Here is a 27,782-nt window from a genome sequence, read left to right on the forward strand (position 1 = left end):
TGAACCCGTGCGTAATAATTTTTTCTTGAATAGCTGACATCTGTCAGATTGTTGAAAAAACAAATAAATTTTACAAATATATTTCTTATCAACAGTATTCGAAATTTAATTATAAATTTCACTGAGTTTATTTTGTAAGTATAAATCCGATTATTACTTTCATATTCATTCTAGAACAACATTAAGTTTAACATTATTAATTATTCTTTAAGATCGAAAATAATATATAAATTAACATTTCAGTTTCTAAAGTAATGTACATTAGGAAATAAATCAAGTTACTTTCTAATTAATATTTAATTAAATATTTCTAATTAAGTATTTAATGTTTTTCATATATACATGCCAATATATGTATATGCAATAATTTTGTTCTTTCAGTTATTAAGCATGACGTCTACAGTAATGATGACGCCAAAACAGGCCCATCAAGAAGTAAGCCATTTTGTTTACAAAATTTAATGATAATCATGGTATGTATTATTTAGTTTAATATAAGATTTTAAAAGTTCCAAAATTGTAACCTGAAAATAAAAAAATTAAATGCAAGATATTATAAAAAGTATAAATAACAACATTATGATCTTCGCATTTAGCTTCCACTTTGACACTTCATTCAGATTCCAGTTAAACGCCTGAAACAGTTTTAAATTAAGCAGTTAAACGGTAGGAAAAATTTGCACCAGTTATCTGAAACTACCAGTTGGGAGTCTTGTGCTTTATTTAATTTTTAAAAAAAATCTGAAAGTTTTCAGATTTTATATTACGCCCAAAGGGACTTTTTTTAATGTTTCGTGTGTTATCTTTATTAAATATCTTGTTCTTCGCACTTAATCCATAACATTCAATTCAACAGGAATATCACAAAGTAATTTAAAAAGAACATATGTTTAGAATTTCCGACACACTGTCTCGCGCGCTGGAGATAAAAAGGTATCCCCTTATCTCGTACAGTGTTGACATCGTTTGCTTTGAAAGTTTGTTATCAAAAATTCGTTACATTTTTACAAAATGTGAAATGGATAATAAAAAAAATTCCAAATTAGGGCTTCCAAATGCTCATATTTGGGTGCAGGATTAGGTTATTCAAAATTTGATGGATCTAGGTATCCTTGTTTTATCACAATGCGAGACACATACAAATTTCTTTAAATATAACACAGAGCGATAATATTTGATGGCAACAATTTGAAAAATGATAGATCGTTTTAAAGTTTTCAACGCAAAATGCCAGAACGAAATTAACAGGTCTTTTGAGCTAAAAAATATTTGACTATTAAAGATAAAACTATACTTTTTTTTTTTTTTTTCAACTGGATCATACGTGCACTTGCCAGAATTATTTCCCGTAAGTCAGGCGGCAAACAGTTGCTTTTTGCTAGAATATAAAATTTGTTTAGTGAAAAGACAAAAATTTCCTCCGGTGTGTTAAGGGAGGGAGAGAAAAAATATTTAAATTCTACACCCTTTTATGGCATTAAGAAAATTTAGATAAAGCAACTTTTAGCACAAAAATTTCGCCAGTCTCAAAGCAAGTAAAAAAATAATTTACAAAGCATATTTACTACAAAAGTAACATATAAAATATACTATATATATAAGAATGCGGAATTACTTATAATCTCATCTATGAATAATAAGTATATTTTACCATTCGATTACAATCTAATACTTCTGTTTTAATTTGTGGAATATGAAATCTTATAATAAACTACACTAGAAATAACAGAATATTACATATAAGCAAATATGCATTACTAATATACAGCGCCTCAGGCTTTTTTCAAATATTTGTGTTTTTAAAATTTATTTGAATAAAACACATAGAAATTATAAAAGAAATGACTTTAGATTTTTTTCCTACGTACTGTTGTTTACTTACTTCAAAAGCTAAGTAATGAAATCTATTATTTAATTGCATTGTAAAATATACAAGCCATTGCCTTTTATAATTTATCATGGACGCCCCACGCGTTTATTATTGACGATATAAAACTGTAAATGAATTCCATGAACAGAATTATTTAATCTGTTGTTCTAATTAAATATAATAAATTATTTTCCTCCTTTTTAGTGCATTAATTATGATACAAGTTTTAAATAAAAGCTTATTGTATAAAAACCTTTTTTTCAATACATTTTATTTTATATTATTAAGAATCGTTTTCCACATACTTTTTTGCAATAATCAGTTGTAAAATACGTAAATATGTATTAATTAGTTGGAAAAAAATAGGCATTCTTTAATACCCCCAACCTTTTCTTTGCTGTTTGTTTTGGGGGGAAAAAGTGTCTCTCCCAAAAAAGAATGTGAGCCTCTGTGTTTATTTCAAGTACTTCATTAAAATTTTGCACAGAAAAATTACCATAAATGAGTTTATACATAATTACGTACATCAAAATTCTGCACCTACGTATTTTTTTACTTTTATTTATTCATTTTTCAGTGGGGAAAAGTATTTCCCCAGGATTTTACAACTATGGAAGGATCATGTCTATTTATAAAAAAATTAATTGCTGTGTCCTTATCTTCAATAACATATTTAAGAGGAGTTTTCCCAGAACAAGCATACGGAGAAAGAAGTCTGTGCGGTAAGAAACATAAATATATTGAGATATAAATTTAATATTTTATTCAGTCAGAATTTGGTATTATCACTGCATATCGTTCGGAAGAAGATTCTTGTATTCAGGATCGATTCAGAGCTTGAGGCCCAATTCACAGCATTCTATTTTGAGGCTCTACATTCTCAATTTTGCTTGTTTTAATAAACGAAAAGTAGAAGCTGTCTTGCATAAATATTAAATAAGTATGAGACAGAAACGATAGGTAAACTTTTATGTGTATTTTTTAATGCGTGTGCTTTTGCTATAACAAATTGAATTATGCGATGACTATCTCTACCTTTAGTTTATCATTGCGTTAAAAATGAAGATTTATGAGTTAAGCATTAAAAATTTATTACCATATTAGTAGCACATTTTCAACCTTGGATTCAATGCCTTTTTCACTCGTTCGAAGCAAAACGCATAAATTCACCGTCAGTTTAACGATATCTTAAATAGAAGTTAATAGCTTTTAAAACTTACGAACAGTGAATATCATATTATAAATTAAGTTTTGTAAGTCAACATTCGTGAGTTTCAAACTAATGAAGAAATTTATGTTTGTTTCTTTATTTAATCTGTGGCAAGTATATACGCGCTATCTGCCTTAAGGTAAATCAACTTTTATGTTCCGTCCCATCGATTAAGGCAGTACATGTTCAAAACCCTATCCTCTGTATTAGGCAGGAGAGTTAGGAGACAGTAAAAAAAAAAAACCACCTCAAGAGAGGGATAGACAAACTCACTTACTACAGACAGAACATTCAATCCCGGAATGCAGACTTTAAAATAAAACTCTCTCTTAGGCCTGACGCTGAATCGGAACACCGAGCATATGACTCATTCAGTGTAATTTGGCCGTCACACGACCCCTGGGATAACCGAAGTCAATATCAGTCACGCTGCCCTTTCATGTCAGTGAAAATCGGGTTCGTGTTATTTTGTCCTCAGAGCCGCTACTGTTATAGCATATAATATTAAGCGAGTGCATGCAACCCCATGGGTCTGTCTAAGGATGGATGATTTCGTGGAGGAATTTATAAGGGAAACTGAACTCGGACTCAACATTACCTCGATGAAACCCAAGAAAACAAACACGCAGCCAACCCATTCACCAAGATTTCAATGCGAGTCAAACTATTAGTGTTAAGCAGTTTTACCAACTCGTCAATTGGCGAGTTCTGAAGATTACGAGAAAGGAACAGCGAATGTGGAATCATCCGATTCCTAATGCGAAGATGGCGTGAACGTGAATAGTGTATTTCTGATGAAGTAAGTGACGCTCTACAATGAAAAAAAAAAAAAAAAAAAAAAAAAAAAGTTGGCATTTATCAAGGAAGAGTCTGTTTAACACATTAACACAAAAAAATTTAAATACATAAACAGATTCTTTGCAGTAACATTTCTGTTTTACGTGTTTTTAAAATAAAAACAGCTAGATATAGTAGAAACAAAAATTTCAGCATTTTGTAACATACATCAAATATGAAACTGAATGAAGTGTTGACTATGTAGCGATAGTCTAGATGTAAGAACAATTTCTTTTAGTCTCCCAATAATCGCTACATTAAGATTTGACTAAATTTGTAATCACAAAAAATTAAATTTCGATTTTATTATTTCTCATTTGCAAGAACTGATACGCTAGCTTTATGAAAACATCGTATAAGTCACATATTCATTCTCTACTTCTGTAGTGACATTAGGTTTTTTTCAGAGCATGGACCTTTCAACTGCTAGCTGGACATGCTACCACATACACTTCAAAATGCACGAGCGAATGCCATAATTTTGTATATTTTCTTTCCCTTTACAAGGCAAGTGGGGACAGATACGAGATTCAATCGACTAAACACGGGATATTTCGAATTACTGTCCACTACATTTTTAATTCGGGCGCAACTGTACGGTTTACATTTCTGCTGTAATCGGTATAGTGGTTGGTCTCAGGTTCGAATCGCGGGGGAAGAAATGGATGTTTGTAAGTGTTTGTGCGGCAAAGGAGCACTCAAAATACACGACAAGGCCAAAAGTCCTCTCAAGTGGTTGCTGGTAAGGGAAAAGAAATTGGAGACTCTGGGATCGCCCCCGCCAGGATGCTCTCCATAAAAACTGAGGCAGATTTTAATAGCCAGTGCGGCGGGACTACACTGCCACAACATCAAAGGTGAATAACTGGTGTACTGTCTCACTTACACTTGTACCTGTACTTGGTGTGACTGGTGTCCTGCCCCACTTACACTTGTACCTGTACTGGTGTGGCTTATTTTAACTGATGCCAGTTTACTTCTTATGTTTAAACCAGTCCTGCACTACTTTTCCATGAACTCCACCAGAATATGCAAATGAAGTGAGAATAATGAATAGTGAAAAAAGAGCGAAAATCGAACTTAGGTAGATATCGAAACAGAAATTAGATATAGAAAGATTTGGCTTCATCATCCTGACGAAATGAAACTCATCTGTTACAGTTCGCCTTAAGCGCATTTGCTACCACCTGATAAGTTTCTCTTTAATTTAAAATTAAGGTCTGTTCAGGCGGCAGACAACAAGCCAATCTTTACCTATTTTACACTATTATAATTACTTTCAAATGTCAATTTAGTTAATTGTGTTACTTCTGTAATTTCAGATGGAAGTTTCAATAATTTTTTTTCAATTATTTAACACTGTCGCATTTACATTGTGTTCTGCTTTTAAAAATTAAAGACAGGTCAATAATTCGTTCGGCAATTTTAGAAGGTAAGGCTATTATTTAGTTTAAATCAAATATAAACTTATATTTCCTTGTATTATATTATCATTACATATTTTCTTGGTAAATAAAGGCAAAACAGGAAAACGGTCTGTGGTAATATTCCGAAATTCCAATAACAAAATGAATGTAATGATACGCATTATGACATTGGCCTTTAAATCATTAAAATTTAAATTGCAAGGAAAGCGAAATTTAAATCCCAGTATTTCCAAATTTACGGAAGTTAGCAATAAAATTAAAATTAGTGATTTCGGATTACATAAGTGGGCTCTAGCTCAAAATACACTGAGGTGACAAAAGTCATGGGATACCTCCTAATATCGGGTCGGACCTCCTTTTGCCCGGCGAAAGGCAAAAACTCGATGTGGCGTGGATTAAACAAGTCGTTGAAAGTACCATATTTAGCCATGGTCCATAATTCCGAAAGTGTTGCCGGTGAAGGATTTTGTGCACGAACTGATCTCTCGATTATGTCCCATAAATGTTCAATGGGATTCATGTCGGCAGATCTAAGTGGCTAAATCATTTGCGGAAAATAACCCAGAATGTTCTTGAAACCAATCGCGAACAGATGTGGCCCGATGACATGGCACATTTGTCCTCCATAAAAATTTCATCGTTGTTTCGGTACATGAAGTCCAAGTGGTGCTGCAAGTGGTCTCCAAGTATGTGAACACAACCATTTCCTATCAATGATCTGTTCAGAGGACCCATGCCATGCTATTAAAAAACAGCCCACACCTTCACGGAGGCATCACTTGCTTGCACAGTGCCTTGTTGAGAACTTGGGTCCATGGCTTCGTGGGGTCTATACCACACTCGAACTCTACTCATCAGCTCTTAGCAAATGAAATCCTGACTCATCAGACCAAGCCACGTCTAGGGTCTTTTCCAGCCGTCTAGGGTACAACCGATATTGTCACGAGCTCCCGGTAGTCCATTAAAGCCAAATTTCGCCGCACTATCTTACCAGACATGCCCGTCATATGTCCCACATTGATTTCTACAGTTATTTCATCACGTCTAGGGTACAACCGATGTTGTCACGAGCCCACGGGAGGCGTTACAGACGATGTCGTTCTGTTAACAAAGGCTCTCGACTCGGTTTTCTGCTGCCATAGTCCATTAAAGCCAAATTTCGCCGCACTATCCTACCAGACATGCCCGTCATATGTCCCACATTGATTTCTAGTTATTTCATGCAGTGTTGCTTGTCTGTTAACACTAACAATTCTAGGCACAAGCACCGGTCTCGGTCATCAAATGCAAGCAGTCGGCCACTGCTTTGTCCATGATGGGAGGTTATGTCTGAAATTAGGTATTCTCGGCATTGTGGATCTCGGAATGTTGAATTCCCTAAAGACGTCGGAAATGGAATGTCTCTTGCGTCTAGCTCCAACTACCATTCCGCGTTCAAAGTCTGATAATTCCCGTCGTTCGGCTATATTCAGGCCAGAAACTTTTTCACATGAATAACTTGAATACAAATGAAAGTCCTGCCACAATGCACTGCTCATTTATATATTTTGTACGCGATACTTCTGCCATTTGTATATATTGTTATCCAATGACTTTTGTCACCTCAGTGGAAATCTAACTGCAATCGATAGTATTTTAAGAAACTTCCGTACAACTTACTCTTCAATGAAAGAGAGGAAAAGTACTTTATGTAATTTTATTAGGAAATTGTTTTGCACATTAATCTATCACTTGAAGTAATTATGATATTTTGTATATGGCATAGGATTTTTGGAAAATATATTTTAAGCAACTTTTTCACAGTACAGAGAAGCAATTCCACTAATAATACTTGGAAGATAAATTTAAGTTTCAATTTCCTGTTTCTAATTGCAGAAATGTTGAACTATAATTCTAATTTCTAAATCATGAATTATTATTATGTTCATTATTATAAAAAAATTAGACTTTATATTACCCACACAGATATATAAATTTTAATTTTAGGCATAAAGCTCAAAATTTTAACCGAAGACAGTGGAATCCCTGCAGTATCAAAATTTATTAATACAATACGAAGTTGCTATGATGCCGTGGATAAAAAATATGTAAGTAATTTATCTGCACTTAAAACGAAAGCAAATTAAAAGAATAGATTTATAAAACAATCTAATATCTTACGAGTATAATTACTAATTTTCAAAAGAATATCTAATAATAAAACCCACCAGTTTTTTATCACAACTTAAATTTCTTAATAACTTTCTAAAAACTTAAATTTCTTAATAATAATTTCAACTTTTCTACACTTGGTGCTGCTCTATTCAAAGTTCAACTTGTTCAATTTTCAGCTGAGAATAGAATTCAACATTTAACTTGGGACTCTCATTCAAAAAATCCTGTAATCAGAAAAATCCTGAAATCAGACAATTAATTCATTGCCACAATTGATTCATTGCACCACCAGAAAAGTGCTTAACAATACCCTCAGCTGAATGTTTAGATATTGTTTACATGAAGTATTGATGAGTACTGAATGGACAGGATAAAAGTGTAAAAGTGATACTGTTAGTGATGCACATTTCTGCACATTATAATGAAGTGCATAAGAATATGTCTGCAGTTAATTAGGGCAAAAACAAATGTGCAAAGTGAACTCTCTTGTAGCCTTGTAATGTAAAAGTAAAAATGCACATCACTTCTTTTAACTAATTTTCATCCTTTTTCAAATTTAAATTTATGATATGCCTTTTCTATCGTTTTCCCTTTTTCTTCAGGTTGTTGCGTTCACTTACACAATTTAAACCATATTACTTATAGATAGAAACGTTTTTATAAATTCTTTTTTTAAGGGGGAAAAGGTGAAGATGAGGTCTAAACATTAAGTACAAGTCCGATTCTATGAACTCCAAAAAGGGCCCCATTGCCTTCATAGAAGACTTCCTGGCTTATACTCATGTTACACATGGGGAATGAAATTCAACTGTGCAGCCAGTCCATCTTTCTGGGTTCAAAACCAAACCAGATCAAACTACCAGTATTCAACAGTCTTAATTATTTGGCCATTAGAAGAGCTCATTAAGCAAGGAAGATAAATTCTAATTAATATGCATCTAAAAAGAGTGTATTAATTTATGACTAAAAGGGAACAACAATAAAAAATTCCCGACAACTATTTTTTTATTAAAATCACATTATGTTTTGTAGCATAATTATTTAATATTTTAAATATTCTTTAACAATTTTAAATGAAAAAAATATTATTTTGAAAATAAATTTAACTTATTCTTTGAAACTTATAATATTAGTATATTTTCAACTTTTCAAAAAGTTTGAATTAGTAATTGTGTTTCAACAAAAATTACATTAATAAATAATGAAAAATTACATTATATGTGAATATTCAAAGTACATACTAAGATACTGAAATTTTTCAAATTTGGATCTTAAGGTAATGAATGCTTCTTTCATTATATATTACTTAAAGTTAACAGGGTCTTGTTCTTTTTTATAATTACACAATTTTTGAGCGTCAGATACATAATTTTTTCTAACAATGCTTTTCTTTGCAGCTTCAGCAGATGAGTCTTGGGGTAAGATAACAATTTTAATTTTCAAACTTTATCTATCCATATCAAAACTAATTTTAATTAAAACACACACATATATTAATGTTAAAAAATTAGAAATTTTTCATTTTATGATCACAGCACGATTTTGTTCCATTCTTATTCTATAAAAACATTTATTTTTTAAATAAATTGAGAATTTAACTTTTGATATTTCACTACTATTGTTCTTTCAACTTTAATTTCAAATCCTGATTGTATGAAAAAATAAATGATAGTAACAGCTATTGACTTATAATGTTACATACAAATGAATTAAATTGCAGTTATTGACTTATTATGTACAAGTTACAATTAGTTTCTTTTGAAATACTCAGTGGCGTAGCTAGGGTGGGGTAAGGGGGGACATCTGTCCCCGGGCGCAGCATCCAAGGGGCGCCAAATTGATGCTACGAAATTTTTTAATGGAATGTTTTCCATTCTTGACACACAGAAAGGGGCGCAAATTCTTCAGTTGTTCCCGGGCACTGGAAACTCTAGCTATGCCCCTGTAAATACTTAATATCTAATTATTATACTTTTTTTTTTCCCACCTAGATTTGCCCGAATTCCCAAAAGCGAGATGTAAGTTTTATCAAATACAATTTTAGTACACAAAAATGTCATTTTTTATATATGTCTAGTGTTATATAAAAAGTATAAAACATTTTAGGAAGTTATAGAAGCATATAACTTGGTGTTCCGTTACAAAGAGGATGAATATTCTATCACATGGTATGAAATATTGCATAACTTCTTTCATTTTATATATGACTATTTAGAAAAAAGTATTTAAATAAAACTATGTAAACTAGCTATAAAATTTATTTTAAATGCTAGACTAAATAGAAAGTAACACTATGTTTTGTATACTGAGTAATTATTTTTTCTTTTAAAACTTATATGTCCAGCAATGGCCAAATGGATAAAACCACTGAGCACTAATAGTTGGACCTGGGTTCAAATCCTGAAAGACTGACAGACCGAATATGTTTTTCAATATTTTCCCCATGCATAATATGAATACAAACTAATCTTTTATGTAATCATCCATAAAGGCATCTCTTCCCGCTGATGCATAGTCCTTCTAAGCTTTTACAGTATATGACTAAATAATTTTAAAATATTAACACATATATTAAACATTAAGCAACAACACTAATGTCCTTAAAAACAGAAGAGTTGAAAAGTATATAGCTATAACTATTTTTTTCCCTGAATACATAAAGTATGCATTACAGAACTAATGTAATTGAAAGAGAAAGATGTCCACATAAAATCTGAAACTATCACCCCCACAAAAAAGGCAGCCTTAAATTAGTGCAAATTTTGAATGAAACTCTGCAGATTATAAATATTATCAGACACATGCCCTTTTTCTTCAGGAGGAGGAAAGGGGGGAATTTTTGAATAAAATTTCAAATGAGTAGAATATAAAAATAATACACATTTTATATCCCAATACTGTTTAGTTTTCTCAGCATCATCCTTTGGCTTTCTCTAAACAAATGGAACTGAATTAAATAAAATTTTAATGATGTCTTCAAAATCATCATCCAAACTGCATTAAACCATAATCAGAGTTTATCAAGGTTTGCTGCATGTTGTGAAATGAACTAATGTAATGAAGCAATAACTGGCACGAGGCGCTGCTGTTCGTGACATCAGCCTGCGTGCTGAGTGTTTCCAATGGTTTGCTTGTAGAGAGAACGAAAGCTGATCTCGGAAGAGAAAGACTGTTTTGAAGAAAATAAAGAATGGCTTATTAAGAATTTTTTGTCTTTATTCATAATGCACCCAGCCTCGGGTAGAAGCAGCCCGCAACTGAATGAACTGTTTTGAATATATTTGATTTATATATTTTCTGTGTTCTCTTCGCAACACTGCAAGTCTACCATAATACATCAATCTTCATTTTATCATATCAACATTCATTTTATCAAATCAAAATTCATTTTAACAACTAGAAGGTGATGGGAAGAAAGAAGTGGTTAACATTAAAGAAGGTTCATGTTTGTTGCTGTAGTATAAGAAGTGGCACTGTCCTACTGAAAAATTATCCTGGGTAAACACTGCAAGTATAGAGATAATATAATGAGTCATAGAGTGTTGCAGATCTACTGAGAACTCGTTATTGTTGCTATGAGAAGTGATCTGCTGACTCCAATCTAATATCACTTCATACAGAGTATGCCTTTTGGCTGCAATACAGTCTTTTTGCCATCTCTCACTCCGTTGTTGGCAGATGCACACGTGACAATCATTTTGGCTTGATAAAATCATTATTCATCAAGTAAGCACAAAGTTCATGCACCATTGCAGTCCACCAGTATGTTGCCGAAGTATGAAAGATAATTTGAGAAGTGATTAAAGCAGCCATAACTTAAAGCATACTAAATGGTGATTGTATTGTAAAAGATGCCATTGGTAAATGTGTTATCTGTTCATTGCTGCTGTAGGACAAATACTGCCAATGAGTTAGAGCAATTTACCAAAAATATTCTAATAAGATCCTCTCTCAATGTTTTCCATATGTAATGTTCAAAATCTTACCTTTCTGTCTTACACCATTTTCCATCTTTGCCTATTCTTTCAATCACAGGACAGGCAGAAGTAGGCAGAATATGATAATTTCTACAGTGGCTGTAGAAGAACAGTCTAATCACACTAATGTACCACATTCACCTGGCAATAACAAGAAAATAAGCACTGTGTCCTTTTCATACACCTAATATGTCCTTAGTCGAAGCCACCAATGTGAATATATGATTGTATTTCATAATGCAGAAGCATCCTCACTCATAGATGAATAAGAACTAAAATTCTTATCTACACTTTTAGTAAAATGAAAGGTAATTTACATATGGGTACTTTTCAGTTCTCATTTCCATGGCATTAAAATTTATGGACCAATAATGCTGAATGCGAATTATTTCTTGAAAAAGTGTTTAAAGAGGAGATGTAGCTACATTCCTTCAAGATATTTTCTCTTTTTTTTTTTAAGGAACAGTCGAGTAATGAGCATTTCAAATCTACATATAAAAAATAAAAGAAATTGATTTTTTATGATATTAGGAATACAAAATTATTACTACTATCAAAAAAAAAAATCATGCACCTAGAAAGACTGTTTGATCATAATAAAATCTGATATAAGCAGTGAGGAGACAAAGATGAAAAACTGATTAAAACAGAATAACAATCAATCTATTTAGTAAGTAAACATAAGTACAGAACTGTTAAATATTAATATGACATCCAGCTACTATTCTTTGGAGACATGGGTTTATGTGCAACAGGGAGTTATCTCGCTGAAAGAATTCCAGATACATGAAACATTTTTCACACCACAACAGCTTATAGCATATAATGGACCATTATTAAATTTGGATTAAAATAATACTGCAGATTAAAATGCTGTGAAATTCCCTAATGATCACATAACATACTTAATAAATTCCCAATTGAGAACAGCAGGTGTGATTGATGTACATTGCTCCACTATGATGTAGGCAAAGTAGCAATGACAAGGCAACATTCACATATAAATTCTTTGATCACCTGAGCCAAGTAAAACCAGGATTAATTGCTGAAACCAACATGGCTTCAACTCTATATATTTCAGGCTTCTTGATACAATAGCAGATAACTATCGCTATAAATGCTCATGAGTTAGTGGTAGTAGAAGATACAGAGATGCCAATAGTGAAGATCAGCCTTCTTGCAGTGATGCTTCATGACACTAGACATTCAGAAGATGAGAGAGATATAGTTCTAAATAGCACATAGATGAAAAAACTATTGATGCACTTATGACAAGTATCACTGTTTATTACATGTTATTTTCAAAATGCTGTCATCCTAGATCTGTAGCTGCCTTCATGATAACTATGTGTATCTTGTTGGAAATACTATAAAAAATTGTCTGACTGTATTTTGCATGATCAACTCCTCCTGGAGATGATGACAACTTGATAGTGGCCTCCGTCAAGCTGGCTCAATTACAACCTTTGAGATTGTCAGGTAAATAACTGAGGTATTCATATTTGCTAATGCAAACAATATTTAACACATAAACAGTCAAAATGATACAGAAATTTAGGAATGACATTACATTTGTTTCAGGGTGCGCATCGCTCTTGTAGTTGAGAGCTGCTTGTTGTTGTTTATCTATTATTTGCATATCAAGGCAAAAAACATTTGCAAGTTTTGAATTTATTGGATAAATTTTCTAGTTATATGGACTCAATTTTTTTTGGGGGGGGGCGTGCAGTAGATGCTAAAAGTGCAATTAAATAAAAATACCAAGTTAAAAAGTTGAAAAACAAAACCATATTAATACCTGAAACAACACTATTTAAAATCCCATGCTCCTTTACTATGAGCTAGTATCAATTTGATCTGATTTGGGCAAATGATTGTGCAAGTTTAACACAAACAGGTAAAATCTTCAATCTAATGGATTTAAAATACTGATTTTCACAAAAGACTTTTATTATTGCACAAAATACATTTTAAAATAGCAGATGTTTTATTAATATACAACATTACTTGAAAGTTAAGTTGCAGTAGAATTTTTAACTCGAATAAGATAATAAAAAACAGACTCCCTACAATTTAAACCCAGTAGGCTTTTAAATTAGAAAATTATAAACATAATAAGAAATTTTAAATAATTTTATTATAGGTATTAACAAATATTTTTTTATTTAATTAGATATATACTATATAAATATAAGCTATCTAATTTATTGTGAGTCTTCAGATATATCAATGCTCTTATAACTTCTTCTGAAATCGAATTCTTATCTTCATTGTTACACTAAAGCATATCATCACTGATTAGATTATATAACATTTACTTCTAAATCACAATCTGAGTTTAATATTTAAAAGAAGATAAATATAATTTTAAGAAGTATTAATTTAGGGAACAGTAAAATGCAATGCAGTAAATCACTTATTGAGCAAATATAATTTCCAATATGAATTGTTCCCTTGCAAATAAGTTTCCATTACTTCATTCACATATATGTAAAGTGAATTATAAATTCAACTTAAAAAATTTATTTCTTCATTACTGAATTATTTGCTATTCAATGTTTGAAATATTAAGAAAAGGGTTTTTTTCCCCCTATAAATAAATCTGAGTTAAAAAGATTAAGATTATACATAAGATTATATAGTCAGTATTTTAAAATGTTATTGACATATTGTTTAAGGAAGGATTAATTTGAAGAAGAATAACAATGTTTTATAAAACTTTTAATTACTACTTTATAATACTTATTTTAACTGCTTAAGGCAAAATTTATAATATCTGTATTTTAGTGATCGATTATTCAAATTTTATTTTAGCAATAACAACAGAAAAATATTTTCACCAAATCTAAGCGATCCCACAGTAAAGGCCACACTTACAATGCTACAAAATTTATGTCAACTAGATGAACTCCTCACACCACTCCCTCCACATGCAAGTCTCAATATGAAGCTCCTGTATTATGATGATAGTAAGCAAACTTTTTTACAACTATATAACTGAAAGTATAAACTTATGAAAAATATTTCAACAAAATTAATATTCTAAATTTTAAGAGCATTAACACAGCTTTTTTTAGAAAAGCACTATTATTTTTTATAATATACTAGCATATATAGTTATCCTATTATCTACTAGCTTATATGTATTTTTACTACCTTCCTACTGACTCCTACCCAGGGGCCAACATGAGACAGTCAGCAGTTTAATATCAGAAACAATCAATTTATCAAAATGACAAAGTAAATGTAAATTTACTATAGGTAGTTCTGATGCTAAATGTTGACTATAATATCCACTGCCAACATGAGACAGTCGGCAGTTTAACATAAAAAACAATCAATTTATCAAAATGACAAACTAAATGTAATTTTACTATTGGTAGTTCTTATGCTAAATGTTGACTATAATACACACTGGTTAAATATTTTAATATTTTGAATACAGCATTAAATGTATATTAAATTTTACTACATAAAAATCCATTAGTTAATCCAGTGTTAAATAATTAGAAATTATGTACATATTACTGTAAATACTAAAATATTTAAATGATACTAAAATATTTAAAATAATTTTTTTCATATATAGATACATCATTTAACCTATTTTAATAACATTTTTCTCATTTTACTAAGTCACACCACCTGATTATGAGCCTGAAGGATTTGAGCCTAGTTCTACTACTAAATTCCAGTTTCCAGAAAAGGCAGTAAACATATTACTTGGACAAATTGCTACAGATTTTCATAGGTACTTCATTTAATTATTTACAAATGTATAATGATCAAGCATATAACAAGTGCTTTCAAAAATCAAAAACTTTTCAGCCATCAAATTATGAAATACTAATCAGTTTTTAATGATTTTTTAGTTACAAGTTTGTTTTAAAAACTACCAATGCTATAAACTACTCATTAACTCAGCCTACCTCTGAAGATCCTGTTATGATTGGATCTCAAGATAGAGTAAGTTTCTTAGGCGAATAGAATTTTTTCCTGTAATACATGAATAATATAACTGCAAAATACATTTTTTGTCTATTATGCCTTTATAACAAAAAAATGCATATAATTTTATATATGAACATATTAGGGATATACATAAATAATCAATTATTCCAAAATAAAGTATATTAACTCCTTCAAAGGACAATTCTATTATTTAATCAATAATGTAGTTATAACTAATAAAGATTGCTTGATTGCTTTTATAAACTCATTTCTTTTTGGTGAATAATAGTTTAATAAGGGTTTACAGCCATTAGATTAATTATCCTTTTTAACAAGTAGATGCTCTAGAAAATATAACAAATGGTAACGTAGAAGTGCCAAGAAAATATGGGTTTAATAGAAAATGTCCCATTTCCATTATTTTCTTTCAACAATTTTACTTATTTAGGTTTTTATGTTATTTTTTTAAGAATAAAATATATTCTAATCACTAATGCTGATGTATCTATCAGCAGTTTTAATAATAGGCTGGCCCTAGACTTAAATTGTTAGAATTTTTTTATGTTTTGAAATATGTTTAAATAAATCATTCCACTACTATTTCAAAAAATGTATAAAAAGTCTGTCAAATTAATGGTTGTGGGATTTTCGTTAAAAAGTACTATCAATTCTCTTTGAAAGTGGTATATAGGACCCTTTAGTAGAGAATGCATTACTTTTGAATCACATTAATAGTGAGCTACATATTCTACATGGATTCTCCTTACAGGAAATGATGAAATTTTTCTAAAATCCGAAGTCTGTTCATGAAATTTTCTCATTCCATAGAAATGCTTTGGAATAATTTATCACATCGATGTGGTGATTTCAGATAAGTTTTGTATCCTTTTCTCAGATCATTTATGTCTCATTATCAAATTTCAGTTAGCAGTCCCTTTTCAGGCCTGTCTGACAGGTCAAAAATGTCCACAATAAAATTCTGAAACCAATTCAGACATTTCTTTCCAGTGCTACTGAAACAACATACTATGAAGATTGAGCTACTTAGAAGGAGTTAAGTCAATCAGTTCATTTATGTCCATAAAAATAACTCATTAAAAAAAGTTAGAAGAAGATATGCTTAATTTCTTGAAAGATTAACACAAAACTAATCCTAAGCATCACTTAAATGATTATTTGATAATTTATAGGTATTCCTAATATAACTACTATAGATATAAATACACTGTTAATTATCCATCATTTAGAAAGTATAAGTTAATGATTAGCTTTATTTATAATTATCACAGGCAGAAACAGCTAGAGATACTACAGAAGATCATCAGTCATCGAAAGAAATTATATCAGGTATAAAAATTAGAAATTGATTTCTCATGCATACTTTTTTTTCATTATTTCATTTTTTTTAATAACCCAAAACTATGAAAATACTTGATTTAAAACAGATTTGTATTTAGAGATATATTTAAAAATATGCTTTGATTAATTTTACATATAAATGCAAAGCATACATCCCCCATTCATTTCACATACTAAGGGCGAAAGCAATTTAAAAAATGGAAACCAATGGAATGCAAATTTTGAATAAAATGAATGCATGAATTTTCTGCATATTGTGTGAATGTGTGCTAGTTTCCCTAAGAAAATTCTGTATAAAGAAAGATTTTGCCTTAAAGATAAAACGTCCATTAGATTGTAATTAAGGGTGGGAGGGGAAACTGCCAATGTAAAAATTAAAATCAGGCAAACAGACAACTTTAACTGGCATAGAATGAAAAAAATTAGTTTTTGAGGACATATCCAACAAAGGTCTCTCTTCTTCAGGAGCAAAAAATTTTACACATACTTTAACAATAAATAAGGATTCTGAAATTAAATTATTTAACTCAAAAACAGACAAATATTATTTATTTTCCACACTGGCAGGAGATAAATCTTGATGTCCTACAAATTAATTTAAAAAAAAAATTACAAACAGAAAAGAATATGTCATATACCACAAACATCTGATACACACGAATTTATATTTTCATTCTTGAGAAATTAATAACTTGCATGTTCTATATGAATTGTTTCTGAACTTCTGAGAGCTGTGCTTTCACTTTTTTTTTAAAATGTTACTTAGCAGGTTTTCATTTACGTACCATAAGCTTCCAGTATAACCATCAGTTAATACTTTTTAACTTTGAAATTAATATTTTAATCTTACCTCTCTACTCATAGCCTATTTTATTTTTTAAAAAAGCTCAATGAATAGCTTATATATTATTCATTAAAACTGAATGATTTCAGGATATAATGGGATCTTTGATACTCTGCAGCTACACACAGCTACTGCATTATAATATCAGGATAGATACAAATGTCAGAAATTGCTCCAAGCATTATACACGTTCTGAGCATTTTAAAAAAACTCTAGAAAATAGGTTTAATTTCAAATATACAAATCAGCACTGGTCTGTTGTTATCAGGACGGGGTCCAGAAATGTATGTATGTATGCATGTATAAATGTAAATACAAATGTATGTGTGTGTATACATATACATATATATGCACATATATACAAACACATGTTCATAGACTTCTGAATCCGGTCCTGATAACAGAACAGTACCTACAAATCATATATGTGTGAACTGTGAAAATTATTATTAAATGAACAAGTTCACTTTGCAATTTCAAACCACAACACAATGCTAAAAAATATGCATTATATCAAATAATATCAAAGTTTGAAATATTATATTATTATTTAATAGGTAAATGATAAAATAATTAAATACTCTTTCTCTCTCTGCAATACACACATATATATATACATATATATATATATGCTTTTTATTAAATAAGCGTTTTATAACTGTGACTTTTACAAAATGGAAATTAAATGTTTAGTCAACAAGACATTGATAATTATGAAGCTTTTAACATTACAGATTCTTGGAAATCAGATAAAGATGGAAAAATACAGAAAAGTCAAAAGTCTAAGAGATGCCCATGTACATGCACTGAAGTAAAAATAATTAATAATTTTATTATCATTTAACAATGTATTTATTTACACGTCACTGTAAAAAATGAATTGTATTTCAACTGTAAATATAAAACAAAACTTAAATCCTTAACAGAAATAAAGTACTTTTAATTTATTTCAGAGACATGATGATGATTTCATTGCATGCATAGTTTGCCAAAGCAAACAGCATAAAATTTGTTATGGCATTTTGAAAAATGAAGATATTCCTGAAAATTTCTATTGCAACGATTGCTTTTATAATCATTCAGATGGCATGCCTGAAACCAATTTAGTATACAGCTTCAAAGGAAACGAATTAGAAGTTAGTATGCATGTATTTTGTTATGTAATCATATTAAAAATGTATAATAGAATTTCATAAAACTCATGCTCACAATATTTTTCTTTTACACAAATTTTAAATGATTTGTATAATGCAACAAGAATTATTTTTTCAAAGGAAAGGACCATTTTTTTTTCGGAGCAAGCTTTTTCTTTTGGCTTCCAATCCCTCCTCCATTACAATTATATACTAATTTTAATAGGAGTAAAATGAAAGTAGGAGAACATAGCAGTTCTTTTTTTAATGTACAAAAGCTTTTTATTCCATTGACAAGCAAAATGCATTAATTTGATAAAAGGACTAGCAATTTTTCATTACTCTAAAAGCATATTTCCTTGCTGTACTGGCTGAAATCTGTATTTTGACAGTCTTGGCTCTGGAGGCACAACGTACACAAACTGAGTTCCCAGTTGTTACCCTCACTTGTGGATGAGTAGAATGGCAGACTTGCTCAATTATATCAATACCCTTCAAGATAACACTGAGGTGGCCTTCCCTTACCCTGAACAACATGTAGAACTAGAAAGGCTAAAGTACTTGAAAACTAATTTTTCTTTAGTCCTAATTTGTCCTTTAAAGGATACACTTCTCCTGCCTAATATGAAGAAGCCCATAGTGTTTTGAATTAAATGAAGCGGGATGGTGAGAATGTGATTTTATTTTTATAAAGCATACGTATCTCTCTGGAAACAATAAAATATGTAAGACACAACAGTTTGTACTGTGGAGAAACAGCAGCTCTTGGTAGAAAATTATTTTAAAGTAAGCTATTAACTTGAGATTTTTTATGAAAAGTAACAGCTCCATTGTTTCCACAAACTTACATGAGGATCAATAAAGAGAGAGAAAATCTAGTTTTAACCTTTAGAATGTTGGTAACCAGTTTGGTTAAAATACTGAAAAACTGTCTATCATCAAGATGTCTGAAATTCCATTTGCGATTCACAACAATTTCTTTGCCTTCCCCCATTCATTAATGAACAAAGAGGTGTGAAAATTTCAAATTATACCATTTCCAGTGCCTAAGAAAGGAGTTTCCTTTAGCTCCTAAGTCATCATCTAAGTAAGTCATCTTTAACCTAAAGATAAAAACATAGGACAGCTTTTGGCTATGAATAGCTATGTGGGTACAAATCACAGCTTGAATGTAACACCTGAAATATTACAATAATGAAATAATATTAGCCAAAAATAACAAAAATATATGCATACTTTAAAATTTTAAGATTTTTAAAGTAAAAATACAATGTAAATTTAGATCTCATTTCATTTCATGTAATATACATTTTTTTTATTCTTGATTAACCATGTACGCTTTTGTTTAGTTTCACTAACCAGCTATTTTATGTTAATGTGCTTCTTCGTCCTTCTCATATCCCATTTTCTGTCAGAATCTACATTTCTAGCTCACATGTATTCAAATGAGGTAGAAAAGAAATAGTATTTTCAAAGGAAGATTTTAGAGGGTAGAATTAGAGTGTGTTCTGCCTGTTGAAGGGCACATTGCATATCTGAATCTTTTGAGAGGTGTATTCTGTAGTGTTATTCTCGCCATTAGGCTTGTCATGCCAACTTGCATGTTTCTTGTGTTAGTCATTGGGCTAACTTACATTTACTTAGTTAATTTCTTTACCTTTAATTTAAGCCATAAATGCTGGCTATTCTGTAAGCTCAAGCAGTGCCTTACGTTAACTTTGATTTAAAGAAAAGAATCCTTTATACCCTTTCTCAGTGTCTGTGGTACTTTACAAGTACTATTCACTTAAGAGCTTTAAAAGTTTTATACATTTGATACTATCAAAGAAAATAAAACTTTATAACTAATAACAATTTAAATCCTTGCATAAAAATCTCTTTCTAGGAATTTTGTGCAATGCGAAGAGCTCTTGTAATTTGTTCCCAACTGAAAACTCTTACTACAGCTAACTTGGCAAAGCTACTAGGATGTACTACAGCATTAACAAATGCACTGATCAATCGTCTTGAGAAAGAAAAATTTTTAACAAAACGGTAAGAATTATGACATCAAATTAAAGCATAAAACTGTAAGTTTAAAGGTAAGATTAAACAGTCAGTTTTAAGAAAATAGCAACAAAACATTCTTTTAAAAGCCATATTTACAGCTTATTGGTTTGTAATGCAAAATTTTATTCACATGAATGCTAATTAATATTCTTACTAATAAATAATATTATTAATATAACTTATTTTCATTTTACTTAGAACAACTAAAAAGAGTGGATATAATGTCGAAAAAGAATATATATTGAATGTTGGCATCCCAGAATATTTTCCACTAAGGAAAAAACAAGGATGTGCAAATCCTCAGAATAGACTTTCAAGGAAAAAGGTAATTTGTTTACATGAAATTTATTTTGAAAACAATAAATATAACTTTTTAGCAAATTAAAAAACAAATAAAAATTCATGCATATTCAAAAGTTAATATCTTGTTGCAACAAAAGTTTTCAACCAAAAAACGTTCTTAATAAAGTTGGGGGGGGGAACATGAAAGCAGTACCTTTAGTGTAAGTAGTAATAACTACCCAAATCTATGATTTTTTGCCAATGTTTTGGTAGTTTCCAAAGTTTTCAAAGCCTTAGGCCAAAAACAGACCAACCTCATTTCGGATGTTCTGTTGCAGTATGGAAGATAGCCCCAGCAAGATGTAGCTTCAGGTGTGAAATAAGATAGAAGCTCGAATGAGTGATGTTGAGTCTACATCGTAGGGGTGGCAAAAGATCCCATTTGAATCCATACAGAGTCCAACTGGCGATGCAGACACATGTGATCTTGCATTATCTTGATGAAAAATTATTTTTTTGGGCTGGAATTCAGTGCGGCATCTTTCCTGTAGGGCAGCATCAACATGGTCTAGCATTTTATGTTTGTCCAGATATTCTGTGTGGATAATACCATGGCAATCCCACCAGATACAAAGCATGAACATTTTATTAGTAAAATTGTACTTTGCAACGCTGCCAATGGGCTCACCGGGTGCAGAACAAAACCCTTTTCAGTCTGTGTTGTTGAATTCATCAGTGACAATCCGGTCCAGAATTTGACCTTGCATTGATATCCAAGCAGATTAGTGCAGGCCCAAACAACATCTGTCCTTATCTGCTTGAGTCAGCTCATGCAGTAACCATCAATTGAACTTATACGTTAAGTTTATGCGATACATAGCATGATTAATGGACATAGCACTAGTGTCTAATTTGTTAAGTGGTTGCATACTGATCTTCCACAAGTTCTCGCACGCGAGCCTCATCAACATCAATAGGTTGGGCACAGCGCTCTGCTTCTTGAAAGTTATAGTCCTTGTTTTTGAACTTTTGGTACCAAATCTTCACAGTGTCATATGGTACAACATTAGTACTTAAAGCTATATACATGATTTGGTGACATTGTGTTGCTGACTTTTTGCAAAAGAACTGGAAGTAAACGATGTGTCTAATGTGGTAGAGTGATAATTCTATTTCAGACACCTTGTATTTAATGATAACGATATTTTTTTACAAATTTTACAACACAATGTTTAAAAGCAAGACTCTTTCTTACAGTTGCCAAAAATCGTTTGACAAATATTAAGCATGCCAACATGAACTGTTTGTGCAGAAAATATATTTGCAGTGCTAGGAAACTTCTGCTAAAACCCGATATTTTAAATAAACATAAAAAAGTGTATGCACATACATATACACACTCGTAAACTGACAAATCATTACAAAATTCAATAGGTATTACAATACTATACATTTTCATACATGGATACTTATATAACATATAAGTAACATTGCTTGGAGATGGCCTTCCATTAAACTGATTTTCAATTCATTAAACTATGGTGACTCTTGATTGTTAGCAACATTCTGACACAAAGTTAAAATTAAAATAATTTGTTGATTAGTTATCTTTTGACAATATTGTTATATATAAAAGCATAAGCGATACATTTGGAAAACCTGTCGTAAGAATTTATCATATAGTTTCATACGATCTATTACTGTGATATATATAATAGATAAGTAACAGATAGTAACAATAATATCAGATAGTAAGTATAATACATAAATAGCAGAATAACTTATTACTTCCTTCATCACAACTAAGTATTCACATTTATTAATTTCTTAAAAAGCATTTTAAGTAATACACACAGAGAACAGAATAATAGGCAAACATCTTGATAATTGTAAAGAATAATGAGATATGTGATCCATCAGGAAATTTAATAGCACTATAGAAAATCTTATGATGATTCTAAATAAGCCTTATTGCTACATGACTAAACCAGTCTTTCTGCAAGTATGCCACTTAAATATACAAGAAGTTATCTCTATATGAATTATTTAAGTTAAATGCTATCATAATAAAAAATTCTGATAATTGAAGGAAAAATATCAAAATCTCATTTCTCTTAAATGAGAGATATTAGAAGAATATTCTAAATTTCCCCATCAAATAACACAAAACTGAAAACCTGAATTTTTTCAACCAAGCAATTGCATACAGGACTTTGATCAACTTGCAGTATCAAGTTCTAAGACACCAACATAATTAACAATTTGAATTTCAGATAGCCAAGAAAATAACAACTTAGCTAGCCTTAAATTATAGGTAAGCTTTCTATGCTTAGCTAGCTTTAAATTCTAGCATTTACTGTAATTAAAGTGATGAGAAATTTACTGGGAAAAATAAGAGAGAGAGAGCAGAATTAATGCAAAATAAGTGTGTTATAAATATAAAATATGAAGTGGCAGTATAATCAAGTGGCTTACTGGTTTAGCAGAGATGTTTAAAATGTATTACAGGTCTATAAAACAACAGTTTATTTTGGAAGGTTTATAAAAAATGTTTTCATAAGATGAATGTAGAAGAACCTAAGTAGTTTTGTTACGTATCTCACTTGAATACTACAAATGAATAAATTATAAATATAATAATGCAAATATGAAATAAGCACAAAAATGGATTATGCATTTCTTCTGGCTGTTTTTTTTTTCGCCATGAAAGAAGTATGACAACCTTGCCCTATACAACTTCTTCCTTTGGAGGTAAGTGAAAGATCAGGTGGTTCTGCCATTCCCCATGAACTTAACAAATGGTTTTCAGCTGGTTTCAAAAGAATTACCATTCATACTTTTTAGAATATGCTTTCCAAGTATTTTCATGCCACCTTGATATAATATGCATAATTAAAGGAAATTGCATCAAATATTAAGTAAATAAAATTTAATATAGTTTTCTTTTAGATCTATGCATTACTTATCATTCTGTGATGTTAATTTTTAAAACTGAATGATTCTTTCAAAATTACCCTACATATATTTCATGTTAATATCAATATTAACATGAATAATCTATATATTAATTTATATTAGAAATCAGTAATAAATTTAACTAGTGAAAAATCTATCTTGAAAACAGGCCAGAAAAGATGAAAATGCAAAAAGAAGTCACGAAGAAGAAGATGATGATGATATGTGTATATCAAACGACAAAAAAAGAAATAAAAGCATTGTAGAGGAAGTAATTATATCATTCCAATAAGAAGCACTTTAATTTCTGCTTTTTAAAACTTATATTATTGATTCATTTTTTTATCAATACATACATGGGCCACTGAAAGAATGAACAGTTTGAAAAATCATGGCCATTTTCATTCTCTTTTATATTTTTTTTTTTTTTTGTTTTGTTTTGCATGTTATAAAGCATCCTTTGGAGATTAAAATGGCAATGCATGATGTTCAGTAACAAGTAAAACTTATTGAATTTTTTAATTCCAGTGAAAGATCAATTATTTAAACTTGAGAAAACAGCAGCAGCATTTTTAATGTATGCCCCAGCAATAACATCATCAGGACTGTATGGTCCAGTTTGAAAGAACTGAATCAAACTGTGATCTTTTCTTAAGAGGTCCTAAGTACACTGATGCAACAATGGTCTTTCAATGGAATAGAAACACCCAGTAAGATTTACTCATTGCTGGACTTTATATGTACACATTTTAATCTCCAAGGAATGCTCTGTCACCTCTCACCTGAAAAAAAAAATATAGCAAACAAATCATGTACTTTTCAAACTCTTCAATCTTTCATCGCCCTCTTGCTTTATCAGAAATTTTTTTAATGAATGCTGCATACCTTACAAGGTACAAAAAAGAAATGAATTCTAGAATTCTAAAAAAGTGCTTCATTCAGTGTAGTTAGTGTAGTTACTACATTCTCAAGTATTTATCACATCTTTAGTGGTTCATAACATTCCATTTCTTTCCCTTCTTATGAATGCAAAATTATAATTTTTTTTATTAAAACATTATTATTAATAATTATTTTTAAACAGAAAATTTATACATCATTCACTCAAAAATGTAACCATATTAATTAACTAAACTTCGACTTCAAGCCTTTAGTCTTTAAAAACCATTTAGCTTATACTAGATTTCATTCCAAGTATGCTCAAAAATTTATTGCCTCCCCCCCAAAAAAAGAAAGCCACAATAATTTACTCTTTGAAATATGCAGCTTCTAACACAAAAAATACTTACACTTTAATATGCTCTCACAAGAAGAACTAATGAAATGTAACATCTAAAGAACTTAATTGCTAAAACACTAAGCCATATTATCAAAACCATTTAGAACGAACTTCCTTATTCCAGTATTTTCACAACATTTATCAAACAAGAGATATCACATATTGATGCCACATATTTTAAACACAAATGATAAATTTAAGGGACAGCAAAATTTTTACTATCCCAGTAAAATTCTTTTATAACAACAGGTTCTGATCTAGCAATCTTTGAATTCCTACTGTCCATAAAATGTTCTCGATTTAATTTTTTGTATGGTGTTGAGGACTTTTAGATCACAATTTATTGGTTGCTTATTTCACACATATTGCTTGCATTAGATTGCAAATTTACATATTGCTTACATTAGATTACCATGTTTTTGCCAATTTAAAAGGAAAAAAATCCGAAATATGGTCAAAATATTATGATAAGAATAATTTGCAGTTATAGAACAAAAATTGCAGCTTTATAAAAATATTCCCTCATTCCTATCAATATTCTATTAACATGCAGTTACGTTAAATTATCTGTTACACATATATTAATGTTTAATCTACCATACAAAGAATTCTATTCATTCATAGTATATATGTTGTATGAAGTTTGAAATCCGGTATTCTATAGAATGCCTAGGTATTTATTGTATATAATGCTTAAAACTAGCCGGAATGCCAAATGACAAACTGGCAAAGTACGAAAATACATTTCTGATTCATCTCGAAGAACCAAACTACTTATCAGAAGTTAATAAATGATTTAAAAAGGCCAGAATGACTACTACGAAGAACCACAGAACTACCAGCCGCTGAATCGCTAGGATGTGATATTGTGGAAAACAAAATTACATTCATTTATTCTGTTAAAGAAAGCGTCAGTAGTATACAGTATTACATCACGAACGCCGAGTTATTTCCCATACTTCATGAAAACTCATTTGAGTACTGCACATGGACAACATGACAGGATGTTGAAAGAACTTTCAACCAAATACAAAAATGTTACATGTAATGATATTGAACTGTACAACCAGCTTTGTGAGCCCTGTTGGAAGAAATAAAAAGTATTAAAAAGGCCATTGTTGTGAAACTTATGATTGTTTCTGAATTCATTTCTATTGTCAGATAGATCTTACTGATTCCCAGAATCAGTCAGATAGAAAGTACAAATTTATTATGTTGTATCAAGATCATCTCACTATCTTCTTTTTACATATTTTGAATAACAGTTTTTTAATGCCACTCTTTCATTAATTTTTTCGAGGGATGAACACCTTTTAAATAATAGTCTTATCATAAATATTTTTTCATACTTTGCCTATAGAGCATTTGCCATTCTATAGATTGCCTATGTATTATGTACAATGCCCAGGGAAAATATGCAAATAATTTTCATATTTCGTACTTTGCCGAAAATCGTCCAACATTATACACAGTGCTTAGGCATTCTATAGAATACTGCCGTTTCATACTTTGCCAGTAACATATAAGTTCAGAGAGATCCCAAGAATTCTATGTTCCTGCGTCAAATTCTAATCCATACATTTGGAATATAATTAATTGAAAAAGTGCATCAAATGTATGACCCTTGAGGGACAGCATTTTGTGTTTAGATATCAGTGAAAAGATAATTTTCATCCTATTGGATTGTAGTAAAACCTCATTAATTTCTAGTATTTCTATCTAGATACTTCAAAAAGTGGTGAATTTTTCTAGTCCGTCAACCAGGAAAACTTTTACTAATTTGCAGTCCTTATGATTTCATTGTTTATTGATTTTATTTCAATAATCAACTCCTTAAAATAAATTTATCACAGAAAATATGCAAAGAAAAGTTATTAAACAAATTACTTTGAAACATACAAAACTTTTCTTTGCATATAAATAAATAGTTTCTATTTCATTTCTTTAAAGGTTGAGGTGTTAAGCATTCATAGCTCACCAGAAATTCTTCAAAGCCAAAATTCACAAAAAAGAAGTTCATCTCAGGTAAAAAAAAAAAAAAAAAAAAAAAAAAAAAAAAAACTATATAAATGTCTAATTTTTAATATCTTTTAGTGTTTCAGCAGTTAAATGTTGATAATAAATTCTAATTATTTTTTCTATATCTTACTAGGTATTTAGCAGTCAAGAAGTCTTTCAATCTACAAATAAAAAAAAGCGTGGATACTTCTAATAATTGGGACATTGACATTAAATCTTTAAGCAAAAAAATAGAAAGAAATCTCATTACCATTTAATACAAAACAGATTTGGCTTACAAATATTTCAATGTATGGATGAATTAAATATTCATGAAATTATAACCTGGATTGATCTTTACTATTAAACAAGTTCTATGTGGTATGCTACTTTGTTTCCATATTTATTATTCAGAAAGAGTACATAAATAAGAATGCTGACACTTAACACAATTTCT

At 30.3% G+C, this 27,782-nt stretch overlaps 1 protein-coding gene across 5 annotated transcripts; it reads left to right on the forward strand.

The window, feature by feature from the left end:
* LOC118182549 (uncharacterized) lies at nt 1–27,669 on the forward strand. Of its 5 annotated transcripts, none has more exons than XM_035351906.2 (18): nt 1–134; nt 382–435; nt 2,448–2,592; nt 7,331–7,431; nt 8,896–8,916; nt 9,490–9,516; nt 9,605–9,666; nt 14,290–14,444; nt 15,112–15,226; nt 15,348–15,441; nt 16,716–16,773; nt 18,364–18,440; nt 18,583–18,765; nt 20,648–20,796; nt 21,010–21,136; nt 24,218–24,319; nt 27,278–27,352; nt 27,480–27,669. In XM_035351906.2, the coding sequence occupies exons 2-18, from the start codon at nt 391–393 to the stop codon at nt 27,537–27,539; spliced, it is 1,596 nt and encodes a 531-aa protein (XP_035207797.1). In that variant the 5' UTR covers nt 1–134; nt 382–390; the 3' UTR covers nt 27,540–27,669. The 5 variants fall into 5 exon arrangements, with proteins under 5 accessions (XP_035207797.1, XP_035207800.1, XP_035207798.1 ...); XM_035351908.2 differs by having other exon boundaries at nt 92–134; nt 382–473; XM_035351909.2 differs by lacking the exon at nt 27,278–27,352.
* Nucleotides 27,670–27,782: the final 113 nt, after the last annotated feature.

The sequence above is a fragment of the Stegodyphus dumicola genome, chromosome 2, assembly GCF_044657685.1.
Source record: "Stegodyphus dumicola isolate Sdum_Otavi_A_Nest chromosome 2, ASM4465768v1".
Lineage (NCBI taxonomy): Eukaryota > Metazoa > Arthropoda > Arachnida > Araneae > Eresidae > Stegodyphus > Stegodyphus dumicola.

Bases quoted from the DNA above. Each gene is read 5' to 3' on its own strand.
- LOC118182549 (XM_035351906.2), top strand. From the start codon at position 391: ATGACGTCTACAGTAATGATGACGCCAAAACAGGCCCATCAAGAA. The intron at 8,917-9,489 runs GTAAGATAACAA...TTTCCCACCTAG, and splicing joins TTCAGCAGATGAGTCTTGGG to ATTTGCCCGAATTCCCAAAA. The intron at 15,442-16,715 runs GTAAGTTTCTTA...TAATTATCACAG, and splicing joins TGATTGGATCTCAAGATAGA to GCAGAAACAGCTAGAGATAC.